Raw genomic sequence first — 15,975 nt, 5'->3', positions numbered from 1 at the left:
ACCAGGTTAGAATTTTTTTGACCAAAAAATATGTTTTTTAAATTTTTGGGAATGGTAAAAAATATAAAAACCCCAGCGAGATCCGAACTTACGACTTACAGATTTATAGTTTACGCTCTTAACCCATTGCGATTCGCTGTTAGGTAACACTTCAGGGGAGAAATTACAAGTGAAACACTATCTACTCGGCTATGGAAGTAACATGTTGCAGTCGATAAAATTCTTCAATAAAACGGAAAGTCTCTTCGATCAAAGGTCAGCCTTTTTATGATGATGTGTTTTTCTACTTAAGGTACTTCACTACACTTAGAATTATACTTTTTAAGACACTACGTCACAAGATGGCGATTTATATGTTTTGTTAAACTGTTTATATCGTTCGATTGGGTTGTATATCGTCGTAGCTCAGTGGTTAAAGTATTGGGCCTCTGAACCTCAGAGTTCGAATCCGCCCGGAGCTTTTGTTCATGTTTACTAAATTAAATTTTCGAAAATGTTATTTTTCATCCAAAGTTGCACATTTTTTACCTATTTTACTTAAATACTTCTCATAATCAAATATTTTCTGCTGATTTGAGAAAATATTTCAACGTGTAGTAAGCCACCTTAATATTGATATTACAGCTTTTTACTTACATCTACAAAGTCATAAAAAAAACTGCCATACCGTATCAGCGACTGCACAGCCACTGCCGTGACCAGGATTCGAACCTGGGTTGTCGCGGCCACAACGCGAAGTACTAACCACTATACGATCACGGCTTTATTAGCAGCTGTTGGCAATGACTACTCAAATGAAAGTTCTTACGATTAACATTATCGGGTTTCCTCTCCCAACAGTCTATAAGAGCATACTTGTGTGTTTAACCGTTATGGTAACATTTCTTTGATAAGAGGTCTCTATCGCCACACAAAAATTTAAGCATAGACTTTCCTTATATGTAGTTTCAAAAGTTTTTATTGTTTAAAATTGAAATATTTGTTTAGTAACTGATGGTTAAAGAACATTATTTGTTATTCTTTACTGTTCATAATATGGCGTAGATTAATGATTATATTCCATATTATATGAGGTCAGCATTGTTTTTATCTTTGATTTCCTATTACTGCTACATGTTTGTTTTATCTTTGAATAAGAATGTATTCATTTTTACATGTATACTAAATTCTAAACTTAAAGGGGTATCAAGTTTATTGAGTTACTCTAAAACTGTACATTTTCCTATTATCGATATTATTGTCAGGTATTAATTAAGTGTATTTTTTGACAAGAAAATGAACAGCAAAGCAAATTGCAAATAGCTAAATAACTTAGGTGGCCAAAATTTATGTGCTTAAAGAACCGTGATTGTGTAATGCTTTGTTCTTAAAGTTGTGGGCGCGGCCACCCGGTTCGGAATCTGGTGAGATAATTCCTTTGGCTTTGCAATTGCAGTTAACAATATTGCAGTTTTTTTGATAGTAAAGAACTACATCGCGGTTTTTTCTCCCACTGAATGCTACAAAGAGGTATTTTCAAAATGTTGTAAAAACACGTCATTAAACATTGTGCCAGATAAACTTGTATGGAAGTGCCAAGGTAGCAGTAGATGCAGTTTCGTAAATATGTACACCAAATGATAGACCACTGCTTGACTTGACTTACTTGACTTATTCCTGTGTGCCCCTTGGGGGGTATAGGACACTCATCGCCAGCGGACTTTGTTTTTAGGCGACTTTCTTCAACTAGGCCTCTGTCTCCACTGATCTTCTCCAGGTCACTTTCAATAAAAACACACTTGTTTGAAATTTTTGTTTGTTTATTTTTTCCTCCCTCCCTCGTAGGTTTTAATTTTTATGTGACGTTAAACGTAGAATTAATTTTAAACAGCCTAATAGGTATTCAAAGCTTTTATTTGTCTTTATACTGATGTCTATTTGTATGACATACATGTATATGTGTATTGTCGCTGTAAAGCCAATATATACGCTCTCAGTCAATGAAATAAAAAAAACATGGAACAGCCATATTAACATGTTAGTTACTTCGCTTCCGCGACTTAGAATATAGTACCAGAAAGTTTGTGGAGAAACATCTTTTTTATCAGTACTCTGAATGTAAATATTAAATAATGGATAAGCGGTGCCCATAAAACTACTATGAATATTTTGATGATCCACTTTGGCCAATACTTTCATTTATTTTCCTAAGCAGTTCAATTATATGGAAACAACATGATATTTCTTATGTATAGTGGGTCATCACTTTTTGTTGATTTAAATTTGTCCTTTTATTAGACCTTATTAAGACAGAGACAAACTACGGAGCACAGATTTATTTATTAAAATAAAAGGCAATATAGTTCTTAAAATTGTACAAATGACGATTTTGTTACCAAACACCTGATTTCAAATACTGAACATATCTAAGTGTTATAATCAATGTTATGTTAAATATAGATTGTTAAAACAATGTTTTGAAAAAAAATCATATAAACTAATAATATTATTTTTCACTTCTTTATTCATCCTTTTATAGGCAATTTACTTGCCTAGTCCCCAATCTTCTTTTTCTATTAGTGCATTAACTGTATTCCAGTATCCCAGTAATCAAAGTGGCTAGATGGTCAACAACTGCCTATCCAACTTTAATCTAGCTTAAAATTTGAATAAGATTTTATTGGCCATAATAAAAAATAATTAGGAAAAAACGAAATATTTAAGCTTCACTATATATTTTAACATATTCTTATTTTAAGGTTAGCATTTCACAGATCCTAATCTGATTGCATTATTGAGTATAAAAATGACTACCATGCCGTAACAGCGACTGCACAGCCACTGCCGTGACCAGGATTCGAACCTGTGTTGTCGCGGCCACAACGAGAAGTACTAACCACTATACAATCACGATCATATTGGCAGACATACTAATTGACCACTTGAATAAAAGTTTTACAGATTATCATTATCGCAAATACCCTTGCGCTTGGGTACAGACACAGTGTTTTCGCGGACTAACTGCGCTAGAAGTCTCCACTTTTGACTTTTGTTGATATCAGTTTAAAGCATTTTTGTCGTTTTAATTTATATTGATGCATATGTTTTAATTGGTTATCATGGCGTACATCAGATATATAACATTAGACCAGATGCCCTTTGCCGATAGCATTTCCATAACTTTGAAATTGTTAATGCCTATGTTTCAAATGAATCGAACTTAACTTTGATTTCTTTTAATTTGCAAACAACAGAAGAGACGAATGAAAATTCTAATACAGTGTAGTTTTATTCACTGCATCATTAACCAGTAAATCTTTCAGGTTTGTAGAGTCCCACTTGGCTTTTCTAGTATTACGCGATAATAGTATTGATAAATGGTATATATATATATATATATATATATATATATATATATATATATATATATATATATATATATATATATATATATATATATATATATATATATATAAACTCTTTTTAAAACTTACTTGTTTAGACTATTTCTTAACACACAAATCAAACCAATGCTTATTTTTAAAAAGGTTCTTTTTAAAAATAAGTTAAGAGATATACTCAATTGGTAATGCACAAAGAGGTGTGAAAATTTAAAAAAAAACCCAACATTTTCTTTCTTTTTTTCTTTTGATTATAAGTTCAATTCAGTGAAGTTTACACTGTCAATATAAGGCATAGTTGAAAATATCATGTAAATATGTTCTAATTGCTATGATAGATTAAGGTAATTGGCGCCATGAAGGTTTGGTTGACTTAATATCAGAAAGGAGTGTTCCCGAAAATTCGACGGAAAATTATTTTTTATGTATATTGGGTTCTCTATATCAGTCTAACGATCAAGATTTCTTTTTTTTTGTCATGGTGTTTGCAAATGCAATTTAGTGTCTAATGAGACTTTTGATATGCATTGTATATGGTTTTGGGATTTAAAAAACTCTAAGATTGTAGAATAACATTTCAAAATCGACAGAAGACCTATTCGTTGCTCTCCACATGATCGCGTCTAGTTATTTGTCTATTACCTTCTGTTATGTCTGCGGCGTGACCTAATTTATGATGAACCTATGCATTTATAATTCAAGCATCATGCACATGAAAAATTGCACATTTAAAATTGGCGTTTACCTCACCTAAACTGCGTAATCAATGCACCGTGACAAAAAGGAAGAAGTGAAACATATTCAACCGTTCATTTACAGCTACAGTAGCTCCCTCTAGCTCAACATTCAGACGCCATTTTATACTTACGAAAAGAGAAAACAACATCAACAGCTTTCGTAATTTACGGTCAGTTTGGTTTGTAAATTTATGTTAATACTTTAGCAGTGTAAAAATGAAATCGACATAACGTAAAGCATTCTCAACTTATTTTTTCTATCATTGAAAAAAAAAATAGAATAATTCAAATATTGCATCAATCGGTATTTTGTGCACAAAAAGTTTTATATGTTTCGCATATCTTACTCTTAAAAGGTTGGATTTCCGTGGCAATTTTCGATTAGACAAAACAAAGCCCTGTTTAAAAATTTAATCAAACATTCAAATTGTTTTGCTTAAATATATGGATTTTCTCTAATAGATACTATTTTATAACATTAAAATTTTTCAGTTAAAGATCGGAACACTTTTTGATGGATGCTTTAAAGCACGATGACATACACCAGAGACCAATTTACATCGAAACTCCAGCCATCTTGAGCACACCTTTGTCGAATAGTACTGGGTTCAAAGTTTACCTAAAGCTTGAAAATTTGCAAGTGCCAGGAAGCTTCAAGATTAGGGGAATAGGAAACTTGTGTCAGAAGGTTTGTGCATTCGCTGTCAACTCCAAACTTGTTGCTTTACTTAACGCAAAGTAACTGCTGCATGTTATGCTGTGATCCATGAATATATTTGTATCATTTGGAGCTCTGCAATAATTTAAGGAGACTGGGTTGTCAACAAATTACTGATCAGGCGATGGCCTTGAGTTTTTTGTTTTGCTATAAAATATTATCTAGTAAAGAAAAACCATATATTTAAACAATACAATTTAAATTTTTGATCATTTTTTAAAAACAGACAGAGCTCTTTTATGTCCAATCAAAAATGGCCACGGAAATCGATAAGCGTAACGTATATTGATATATCATTCAGTCTTATGAAAATATCTTATTCCTCAATATTTTCTCGTCATCATTTGTTTTCAGGCTGTGTTGAAGGGCTGTAAGAGGGTGGTATGTGCCTCAGGTGGAAACGGAGGTTTAGCAGCTGCCTATGCTGCTCGACTTTTGAATCTCCCAGCAACCATTGTTCTCCCTACAACTACTCCGGACTTTATGGCACAGAAAATCAGAGACCAGGTTGTTTTTATGACGTTTAAAAAGTATAAAGTAGCTCGATGTATGATGTATTTTATTGGTTCTTTATTTTTATTTAGGAAGCAACCGTGGAAGTCCAAGGCAGTGTTTGGGATGAATCAAATCAGTATGCTATGACTCTTGCCAAAGATCCAGGTAGATTTAACCCTTTTAACTTTTGTAAAAAATATGGAAACTCATAAAACGGATAAAACAAATTCTGCAATTTCCTACAACGAGAAACAACTATAGACTTTAAAACGTGTTACTACTCCTTTAAAACGAACCGCACCGTTCCGTGCAAGAAATGAACAATATTGTTCACTAAACGGACCGTACAAAAAATAGAAAGTGATTCATGAAAATCTCGCAAAAGCCGTTGATCAGGTAAAAACCACTGCGTTTATTAAAACTTGACTATGTCCTGCAGTCGACGAGTCAATTTATCAAGTTTTTACTGAGAATCAAGGTTGTAACGTTTTATTGCTGGATATAATCACGAAGATAGGAATAATCTAAACAAAAAATCAGTCGATGTAGAAAAAAATTGACAATTTCCATTACGAAATCGAAATAAATATGAAATAAGAAAGAATATTACTCTCATTTAACGCATTCAGAACGTTGATGTACTTTTCCTTGTAGAATGTTTGTATGTTAATCCATGTGACCATCCAGATATATGGTAAGCTGCACTGTGAGTCAATTAAAGAACTGTCACTACATATTCTAGTTGTTTGTTTTCACACAAATTATATTGATAGAAATTATCTTAAAATGTTCTAAAATTTTACAAAAAGAATTGATATACTAATGATGCTCTTTTTGCATGTGAGAAATATGACTTATACCACCGTCTTCTCTTATCATGATCCATAAATACTTGTAGGGAGGGACATGAATCCTTGATAGTAGAGACCAAGCAGCAGCTGCCCTGCCCACCTGATGTTGTAGTGGCTTCGGTAGGAGGTGGGGGACTTTTGTGTGGGGTCATACAAGGGATGCAGAGAGTTGGATGGGGCCACATACCAGTGGTTGCAATGGAGACTGAAGGAGCTGACTGTCTGAATGTGTCACTGAGAGAAAACAAGGTGGCCACCATTCCAGCAATTACAAGGTTTGTAAACTCAATAAAGTTGTATTGTTTTTTTTCTGACTGATACGTCAATTCAAAAAGAGATTTGTATCTTTTAGAAAATTATTATGCTTTTTTGTATTTCAAAGCAAATGTATCAAAAGCTAGCCAAAAATTCCATTGTAATGATGAAAAAATAATAAACGACCGACTTTAAATGCATGACGAAATATCATTGTTGGTTATTACAAAAAATAAAGGTAAATGAATTCAAGTTTAATATTCGCTAAATAGATAAAATACGATTTTATACGATTTGTTCACAGCGTTGCAAAATGTCTTGGGGCCCTCACTCCATGCACAAAAGTGTTTGAATTGTGCCAGAAGAATAAAGTCATATCAAAGCTTTGTACAGACAAACAAGCTATTAATGCTTGTCTTAAGTTTGCAGGTAAGATTTTTACATTGAAATAGGTAGTGTAAATTTGATCAAGTTTTATTGTGTGTACTAAAATTCATAAGAAAGAATTTGAGTTCCAGTCAGACACATTATTTACTTAAGGCTTTGTTTTTAACAGTTTTGGCTCAGTCGAGTGTTTTCTAGTTTATAAGCCGATGTTTTTTTATTTCGGTTTTGGAATAAAAAAATTATGGATAAATTCAATATATTTAATGTAAAAAAATAAAGTACGATAATAGTTACCATATCATTTCATATTATAACTATCCGCCACAGGACCCTAAGATCCTGTCATTGTAATTCTTCAGACGATCATCGACAGTTGGTGGAACCCGCATGTGGTGCCAGTTTGGCTGCTGTTTATAGTGGTATCCTCAAGGACCTTCAAACTCAGGGTCAGCTCGGTGAAATAAAGTCAGCGCTGATTGTCGTCTGCGGGGGCAGCGCTGTCACCCTTGATGCTCTCAGTAAATGGAAAAAAGAATTTGACTTGTAATGATTGGTAAAAGTTTTTGTAATAAATAAAATGTGACACTGAATGTCAAACACATGTTTTGAATTTCCATTTTAAGATTTAGGTTAGTTCAAGAGCAGTTAACACTCTGCCGGTTAATCATGTCAGTGCCAAGGTGGAATTTTTGCACTTGCTTACATTTGTAAGATGTAGTTTCGTAAAAAGCCATACATACAAAATGATAGATCATTGCCTGGAGAGTATATTTCCTCTTTTATTTTATGTGTGTCTCACGTGACAGGGAAAAGGAAAATTCCCTTAGGTAAATTATTTTTCCTACATGAAGCAATGAAAATCCTATAGGAATTTTTTTTTCTTGAGTAAAAAGTATTTCCTTCAGGACTTTAATTCAGAAAGGTAGTTTTCCTACAGAAAATATAGATTTCCTATCGGATTTTTTAATCTTGTGGTAGTTTTCCTATCGGAATTTGAATTTCTAATAGAAGTTATTTTATTCTGGTAAGATATTCCAATCATCCTATAAAAATTATTAATCCTATCTCCTGACAGGTGAGATGCATCACATAGGCGTCGGAACCGGAGAGAGGGGGTGGGGCTAGGGGGGGGGGGGGGCTTAGCAAAGTTAGACCTAACCATTAAGGACATAGCATCATAAAGGGTTCAGCCCCCCCCCCCCCCCCACTTTTCTCCGAGCAAAGATAATTGTTCCTAAATTTACCTCGAAAGATTGAGAAGTCACAGGCATACTTAGGTAAATTATTTTTCCTACATGAAGCAATGAAAATCCTATAGGACCCCCCCCCCCCCCCCCCCCCCCCCCCCCCCCCCCCCCCACGGATTAGGAATTTCATGATTTGGGGGAAAACAATTTTGGAAGGTAAGATTTTTTTTGGAAGTATAGGTATACTCCCCCCCCCCCCCCCCCCACGGATTAGGATTACCATGATTTTGGGAATTAGTTTTTTTCCGAGGATTAGTCTAGCCCCCCCCCCCCCCCCCACCTTCAATTTGCTTCCGACGCCAGTGCATCATATAGCTAAACTGGTTATAAACTCTTTAAATAATGGTCTATCATAAACATGTTTGAAGTTTGATAAATGCACCTTAGACGGGTGCAGATATGCCACCTAGGCACTGGTATAATTATCCGGTACAGTATTTGTTGTATGTTACTTTGTCATTTCTTTTAAATTCAAATACTTGTAGTATATTGAAATCACGTTAGGTAAATTAATATAAGATTGGTACATGTACGTCAAATTTGTGGTCAAAAACATTGGGAAAAAACCACAGTACATGTACATATCTTCGAAAAGAAGGGCGCCCTAAAAGTTGTTCTGTCAAAATCTACATTGTAGTTGTACAGTGGATTGACCATCTGAAATGAAATTTTCTTTAGGAGAATTGATTTCAAAAGACCGCGAATTATTAGAAACTTATAAACTCGGTTTTCTTGTCTGATGCCGTTTTTTTTTCTCAGAAAATATTTACAACAATCAATTGTACAAATATATTTGTTTGAATAAAACTGACAGTTTTAGGTTATATGTGTTCCAAATTGCTTCCATTCAACTGTAGAAGTGGGTCTCAGATTCAAAAGTTGCTCTGACAAAGGCTATGCAGGCGGATCACCGATTCATGCGAGGAATGAACTTAGTGTTTGACTTAGTCAAACGAAACCACATTCTTTTCTAGCCATGTAACAGAAGGCATTAATGTCACCTTTTCGTTACCTCTTGGCATAAATAGTAAGACCAGAACAAAGGTTATTTGGGAACTGTTTATCCATTGTCAAGTTCAATTGATAGAAATGAGATGATTTTGAATATCATAAGTTCCATATATTTACTGTCAGTTAAACTGAGAAAGTTCGTTAAATGATCAACTATGTAGTTTATTTTAATATTCATCCGTCATTTCGACACGATTTGACTTAAAATGTTCAAATTTTATTTTTCCATTTTCAATGTTTATTATGATAAATAAAGAAGTTAATAATGCTGTGTTAAAATTGTAAAGTGTAATATCAAGATATAAGCAAGATACAGAGTTTATAATTCTTTGTTTTATAAACAAAGCTCGATTATTTTCATTGTTTACATATGTATTGTATTGGTGAAAGTTAAATAAAATATAACTTTCTTTTGTTGATAATAGTATTTATGAAGATATTGAATTAGTTAAATTGTTTTTTAACAAGTAATTTTCTCTAAGAAATGGTAATTCTCTACATTACATTTTTTGTAAACAACCATACGACTCAAGCTTTGTTTACATAACAATTTTCTCACCTCTGTATCTCGCTTGTACATGTAACTTGACTTTAACATTCAATATGTTGGTCACTTATTTGTAATGCGCCAGCAAACCATTTTATACATAAAAACTGAAAATAAATTTTTTGATATGAAATCGTGTCAGTCCCTTTAACTCTCAATTCTGTCTTTAGACTTATGTGAATTGTCTTTTATGTGAATCTTTAAATGCAGAACATCGACGGAATGTATCCCATTACAGTCCTATCATCGACATTTGAATTATTATCTATTAAAAATAAGTTTCATGCTTTTTAATTCTTTTTTTAAATGTCATCGACCGATATCTGCTTTCTATAAAATCCTATCGAAAACTAGATTTTAAAAGAAAATAATCATTTGTTTTGATCTAACCAACCTCTGACAATCAATTAAGAATAAACATTTTTTATTGTAAAAATGTTACGATCAAATTTAGGCCATTATTGATCAGCGTGCAGCAGAGCTCCAGAGAATGTGCTGAATCCAGCCGGAATTATGGCGGAATCTCCTGCTCCCATTAAATGACGAATCCAAACTCTTTCTCCTTGAGCGCAATGTATATTCACGACTTGTGTTCCCTCATCATATCCGTACACAGTAGCATGTAGTCGCACGATTTGTCGCCCGTTGTGCATTAGCTCTGCGTCCAGATTCTTGTCTGTTCCGTCTTCTGACACTACAGTAGCTGCGAATTGATAGTAACCGCTGATTGGACAGACGAATATGCCCGTGTTTTCGTCATAGCCTTGTCCAGCGTTGGTAACGATAGTGTCAAATATGACCGTTTCTCTGTCATTCAGGGAGTTGTACTGCTTATTGAGTTTGGCTGTAAACGCTACATACTGTTGATGAGATGAAGTTGGCAAAAGAAGACGCTCTAAAACAAAAATTGAGCATTTCTTTTACTCGACAATTATTAATTTAAGTTGTAAAGTTCGAGTTTAAGAACAATTGTCTTTCTGCACTCATTTAAAGAATAGAAAAGGTAGTCAAGATCATATGGTTTTTAGGATGATACTCATACTTTCTTTTGTATTCTGGGCTTTTAGCTCGGCTAGTAGTTGTTTGTTTTGCTGATTCATGAGCTCCAGACCAGATTGAAGATCTTTTATATCAGCTTCGGATTGAGCTATAAAATTGCGATGATTTTTAATTTGAACACATTGCATATAGAAGAAACATTGTTTTTTTTTCAAAATGTCGGTAGAAGTAATAGTTGTTTCACTTACAGAGGCGAGCTTCCAGTTGTTTTTCATAGGTTCTATCACCCAAAGCTCCATTGCAGAACAAAAAAAATATAGAAATGATTAAAAGCACCATGTCTGAAATACGTAGCTATATTATATAACTTATCTCTGTGTATTCTTATCAGTAAAGTTGTCAAAGCTGTCTACATTTGGAATAAACTATTACGTGATTTTTTATTATATGAAACCCCTGTTTGACTAGTCGCTCGTTCCTCTCCATGAACCATGTTACAACAATTTATTAAATGGCCATGGTATAATAGAATTCTCGCAATCGGTGCATCAACTTTGTGAGATTTGTTACACGTGTAACATACATTTTGTCGTATGGTCTTCGTTTCTAGATTGATAAAACTTGTCAGGTTTAATTGGTAAGGACTGCAGTTAGATAAACTGTCAACAGTGTTCTAGGATATATTTACTTTTTTGTATGTGTTAAAGTGTTAATGAGTTAAAAATGACAGAATGACAATTTAATTTGCGTTTTTGCGTTTATTGCCCTTGTAGAGTTAATTTCAATACATCACTATTTAATGTTCTAAATTTATGTTTTACTTAATTTAGAATAATGTGTCTGTCTTACGTCCTATGGAAAAGACTCATAGATGACCAGAGTCTTTGGTCCAATGATTAATCAATTGACACTTTTCATTCAAAAAGACCCGTACAGGCATCAATGATATACCACGGGTAATTAAATGGAAATTTGTGATCATTCGAGTGGAGCCAAGCATATTTATTTTATTTACACCTTAAGAATAATTAGCAAAAACATTTCTAGAGATGAAAATTTTGATAAATCTGTAGAACAAGGAATGACTGCCATGTCGTAACAGTAACTGCACAGCCTCTGCCGTGACCAGGATTCGAACCTGGGTTGTCGCAGCCACATCGCGAAATTTTTGCAGCTGTTTGTACTAATTACTTGAATTTTCTCTTCTTTATTTATTTGCATTTGAACCTGTTAATACCCAAAATTCAGGAACATTACCAGATTTTTTTTTAGTTACAACGTTTTGAATGTTTCTTATAACAGCACGCAAAAAGCTATCGAATGCTTCATACAATGTATATATAAATTCATAGTATATATTTTCCAAACAGAAAAATATCATATAACATGGAAATTTAATTTTAGAATTACGAAGTGGAAATTTTCACATTGAGGAGATAGAAAATAAATAGAAAAAATGGAAGATAGGTTGCATCTGACCTTAATATACAATATATGTCTTCGAAAACAAACCCCAACAGTCGTTCTGTCCAAATCTAGTTGTATTAAACATCTGAAATGAAATATTTGGGGATATCAAAGTTTAATTTCAATTTAAGCTTTGAATATATCTATTATATTTGTTGAAACTCTGCTTTGAAAGAATTGGTTTTAAAACACAGCGAACTATTAGAAACGTATAAACTCGGTTTTCTTGTCTAATGCCGTTTTTATTAATAAACAATTTACAACAATCAATTGTAATCATATATTTATTTGAAAGAAAAAACCTGACAGTTTTCCGTTATACGTGTTTCCAATTTCATCCATTCAACTGTAAATGTGAGTCTCAAATTTAAAAGTCGCTCTAACAGAGGCTATGCAAGCGGATCACCGGTTTATGCGAGGACTGAACTTAGTGTGTGCAAAACGAAAACACAGAACCTGACAGAAGGCATCAATATCATTATATCGTTACATCTTGGCATGGCATATATAGTAAGACCAAATCAAAGGTTATTTGGGAACTTACGATGTATTGTCAAGTTCAACTGATAGAAATGCGATGATTTTAAATATCATAAGTGTAATATATTTACTGTCAGTAAAACTGAGTAAGTTTGTTAGGTAATGTTAACTATATGGTTTATTTTAATAATCATCTGTCATTTAACTCTCAATTTTGTCGTTAGACTTATGGGAATTGTCTTTTATGTGTATCTTTAAATGCAGAACATCGACGGAATGTTTCCTATTACAGTCTTATCATCAACATTTGAATTATTATCCATTAAAAATAAGTTTCATGCTTTTTAATTCTTTTTTTGAATGTCATCGACCGATATCTGCTTTCAAGAAAATCCTATCGAAAACTAGTTTTTTCTCTAGAAAATAATCCTTCGTTTAGATCTAACCAACCTCTGACAATCAATTAAGATTAAACATTTTTTACTGTAAAAAAAATGTTATGATAAAATTTATGCCATTAATGATCAGCATGCAGCAGTGCTCCAGAGAATGTGCTGAATCCAGCCGGAATTATGGCGGAATCTCCTGCTCCCATTAAATGACGAATCCAAACTCTTTCTCCTTGAGCGCAATATATATTCACGACTTGTGTTCCCTCATCATATCCATACACAGTAGCATGTAGTCGCACGATTTGTCGCCCGTTGTGCATTAGTTCTGCGTCCAGATTCTTATCTGTTCCGCTTTCTGACACTATAGTAGCTGCGAATTGATAGTAACCGCTGATTGGACAGACGAATATCCCCGTGTTTTCGTCATAGCCTTGTCCAGCGTTGGTAACGATAGTGTCAAATATGACAGTCTCTCTGTCATTCAAGGAGTTGTACTGTTTATTGAGCTTGGCTGTAAACGCTACATACTGTTGATGAGATGGCGTTGACAAAAGAAGACGTTCTAAAACAAATTTTGAAAATTAGCATATATCTTACCTGACAATTATAAAACTCTATAGTAAAAGTATATAATCATACAATCATTTGATAATTTACCAATTTAAGAAAAATGGGTCAAGTTCGTGGTTTGTAAGATAATTCTACATACTTTCTTTTGTATTAAGAGATTTAAGCTCGGCTAGTAGTTGTTTGTTTTGCTGTTTTAGGAGCTCCAGACCAGATCGAAGATCTCTAATATCATCTTCGGTTTTAGCTATAAAATTGCATAATTTTTTATAAGAAGAAATCGCATAAAGAGAAATATTGCAATTTATTTATGTCGATTTGAGTAATAGTTGTTTTACTTACAGAGGCGAGCTTCCAGTTGTTTTTCATATATTTTGTCTCCCGATGCTCCGTTACAGAGCAAAATAAATATAGAAATGATTAAAAGCACCATGTCTGAAACACGTAGCTGTATTATCAATTTTACCTTTGTGTATTCTTATCAGTGAATGATGATTAAAGCTGTATATATTTGGAATAGAATATTATGTGATTTTTCTTTTATATTTGTAAAACGTCTGTATGACTAGTCAGGAGTTTCTCTACATAAACCATTTTACAACATGATCATATCATGGTATTCAGTGCAACGAAATTCTCTTAATCGGTGCATCAACTTAGCATTTTTACTGAACTTGTTTATACATCTTTAAAAATAACTGGCACACAATAGTTATTACAGTTGAAGGTTTTGATAAATCTATGGAGTAAAAAATGACTGCCATGCCGTATCAGCGACTGCACAGCCACTGCCGTGACCAGGATTCGAACCTGGGTTGTCGCGGCCACAACGCGAAGTACTAACCACTATACGATCACGGCTATATTGGCAGCTGTTGGTACCGGAAACTTGAGTTTTCTATAATCAATATTTTCGCTAACACTTGCCACTTGAGTATACTGAAACAAAATCCCAATGCACTAACTAATTTACACTGCTGATAAGAAGACAACAAGAAATCTTGAGACTTTTAATTCTTCAGTTTTGTAGTGTTTTAAATTTGGATCTGAAATAACAAAACAATTGTAAATTACATTTCGTTACTAGGAGTGATATGAGATAAAATAAATTAAGATAAGGCCCCAGAATCGTGAATCATTTTTTGATCTACGTCCAAATTTCAATCATCTATAAATCGAATATTCATCATAAAATTATGCTTGAAATTTGTATTTAATAACAACATTATATAGAGACACATTTTTATAGTATTTCATTTTATGTTTTGTTGTTTTTACTTTCAAGAAAATAAGGCAATCTACAAATTTTGACTTAAAAGGGCATGGTCACGATTTTGGTCAAAAATTATTTTTTCGATTTTAATGTTTACAGTGCTTCAGTGATGCATTCTTAAAAGGCAACCAAAATTTGAGTGTCATTCGTTAAGTTGTAAGCGCCGAAGTTACAGTGTTTACATTTTGAACTTTGAAGTAAAACCTCCAATTCTAGACCTAAAATGAATGGTTAAACATTAGAAACTATTTATCTATGCTTAAAAAGAATAAGAAGATAGAAAAATCAGCTTGAAGAAGATTTTTTATTGGTATATTGAACCTATATAAACAAAACCAGGACACGAGCCTTGTTTACATGACACAAATTTTTGAGCTCTGTATCTTCCTTAGAACTTAAAGACTGACTCTCAAATTTAATTTGATCATTAGAAATGCAGTCCTAAAGCATTGTAAATAATAAGAACAGAAAAATAGAATTTGACCAAAATCGTTACCATGCCTCTTTAAGTCTAAGACTGCTTCATGGTTATTGGACCACATGATTCTGAAGCAAGAATAACATTTCCATAACATTGATATGTTATAATATCTGTTTCGACTGATTAAAACCTTTTCTTGTCAATTGTAGATTAGAAAACATATGACGACAAGAGTAATGTTCTGGATTACATGCAATATTGAAAACATATAACGACATTGTCGGTTAAGTAATCATTTCTTTATTGCTAGACCACATCACCTTTGAAAGAGATCACATGTGAGTATGATTGCAATGAGGGTTGTCATTTCTTTTGCAATAAAGTACAGTACTGTATAACTACTGAATATAACTACTGATTTTAAAGTATATTGAAAAAAAGTACATGTACAATGATTGAGCACATTTAGTACTAACCACTTTGCAATATTGACAGCTGTTGACAATGACTACTTAAAATTTCTTCAAATTAACAATATTGCAATATATAATGTATGATAATAAAATATTTTCAAATCAACATTGTTTCAAATACTCTACAGAAACATATTTTATATCAGTACACATACTCCAAGATTTAAAAATACATCAAAAGAATTGGTTGTCAAATTTAAAACTTTTCAACAAATTTTCAACAAATCACTTGCATGCCTTTTGCTTGTCAAGTTAGTAGTTCTTGTAGGTTTGTG

At 33.1% G+C, this 15,975-nt stretch overlaps 2 protein-coding genes and 2 non-coding genes across 6 annotated transcripts; 1 reads left to right on the top strand and 3 right to left on the bottom strand.

Annotated features, from left to right (window-relative positions):
• Positions 1-690: 690 nt before the first annotated feature.
• Trnah-gug (transfer RNA histidin (anticodon GUG)) lies at positions 691-762 on the bottom strand. The gene has a single exon. It is a non-coding gene; the product is annotated as a tRNA-His (tRNA).
• Positions 763-4,072: 3,310 nt separating this feature from the next.
• LOC105345373 (serine dehydratase-like) lies at positions 4,073-7,942 on the top strand. Of its 2 annotated transcripts, none has more exons than XM_034483426.2 (8): positions 4,073-4,287; positions 4,602-4,805; positions 5,190-5,342; positions 5,420-5,495; positions 5,985-6,024; positions 6,229-6,456; positions 6,741-6,865; positions 7,183-7,942. In XM_034483426.2, exons 2-8 carry the CDS (start codon positions 4,632-4,634, stop codon positions 7,368-7,370), a joined length of 984 nt encoding a protein of 327 aa, XP_034339317.1. In that variant the 5' UTR covers positions 4,073-4,287; positions 4,602-4,631; the 3' UTR covers positions 7,371-7,942. The 2 variants fall into 2 exon arrangements, with proteins under 2 accessions (XP_034339317.1, XP_034339316.1); XM_034483425.2 differs by having other exon boundaries at positions 4,074-4,287; positions 4,610-4,805; positions 7,183-7,941.
• Positions 7,943-10,035: 2,093 nt separating this feature from the next.
• On the bottom strand, positions 10,036-13,992 carry LOC105345375 (complement C1q-like protein 4). 2 transcript variants are annotated; one of them, XM_034483422.2, is made up of 4 exons: positions 13,876-13,992; positions 10,876-10,920; positions 10,671-10,775; positions 10,036-10,523 (listed from the first exon to the last, which is right to left on the bottom strand). In XM_034483422.2, exons 1-4 carry the CDS (start codon positions 13,964-13,966, stop codon positions 10,087-10,089), a joined length of 678 nt encoding a protein of 225 aa, XP_034339313.2. In that variant the 5' UTR covers positions 13,967-13,992; the 3' UTR covers positions 10,036-10,086. The 2 variants fall into 2 exon arrangements, with proteins under 2 accessions (XP_034339313.2, XP_034339315.2); XM_034483424.2 differs by lacking the exons at positions 10,036-10,523; positions 10,671-10,775; positions 10,876-10,920 and adding exons at positions 13,066-13,528; positions 13,676-13,780.
• A 330-nt stretch (positions 13,993-14,322) lies between these two features.
• On the bottom strand, positions 14,323-14,394 carry Trnah-gug (transfer RNA histidin (anticodon GUG)). The gene has a single exon. It is a non-coding gene; the product is annotated as a tRNA-His (tRNA).
• Positions 14,395-15,975: the final 1,581 nt, after the last annotated feature.

The sequence above is a fragment of the Magallana gigas genome, chromosome 3 (genome assembly GCF_963853765.1).
Source record: "Magallana gigas chromosome 3, xbMagGiga1.1, whole genome shotgun sequence".
NCBI classification, from domain to species: Eukaryota; Metazoa; Mollusca; class Bivalvia; order Ostreida; family Ostreidae; genus Magallana; species Magallana gigas.
The sequence above is the reverse complement of the archived record's forward strand: the minus strand, read 5'-3'. Positions and strand labels throughout refer to the sequence as shown.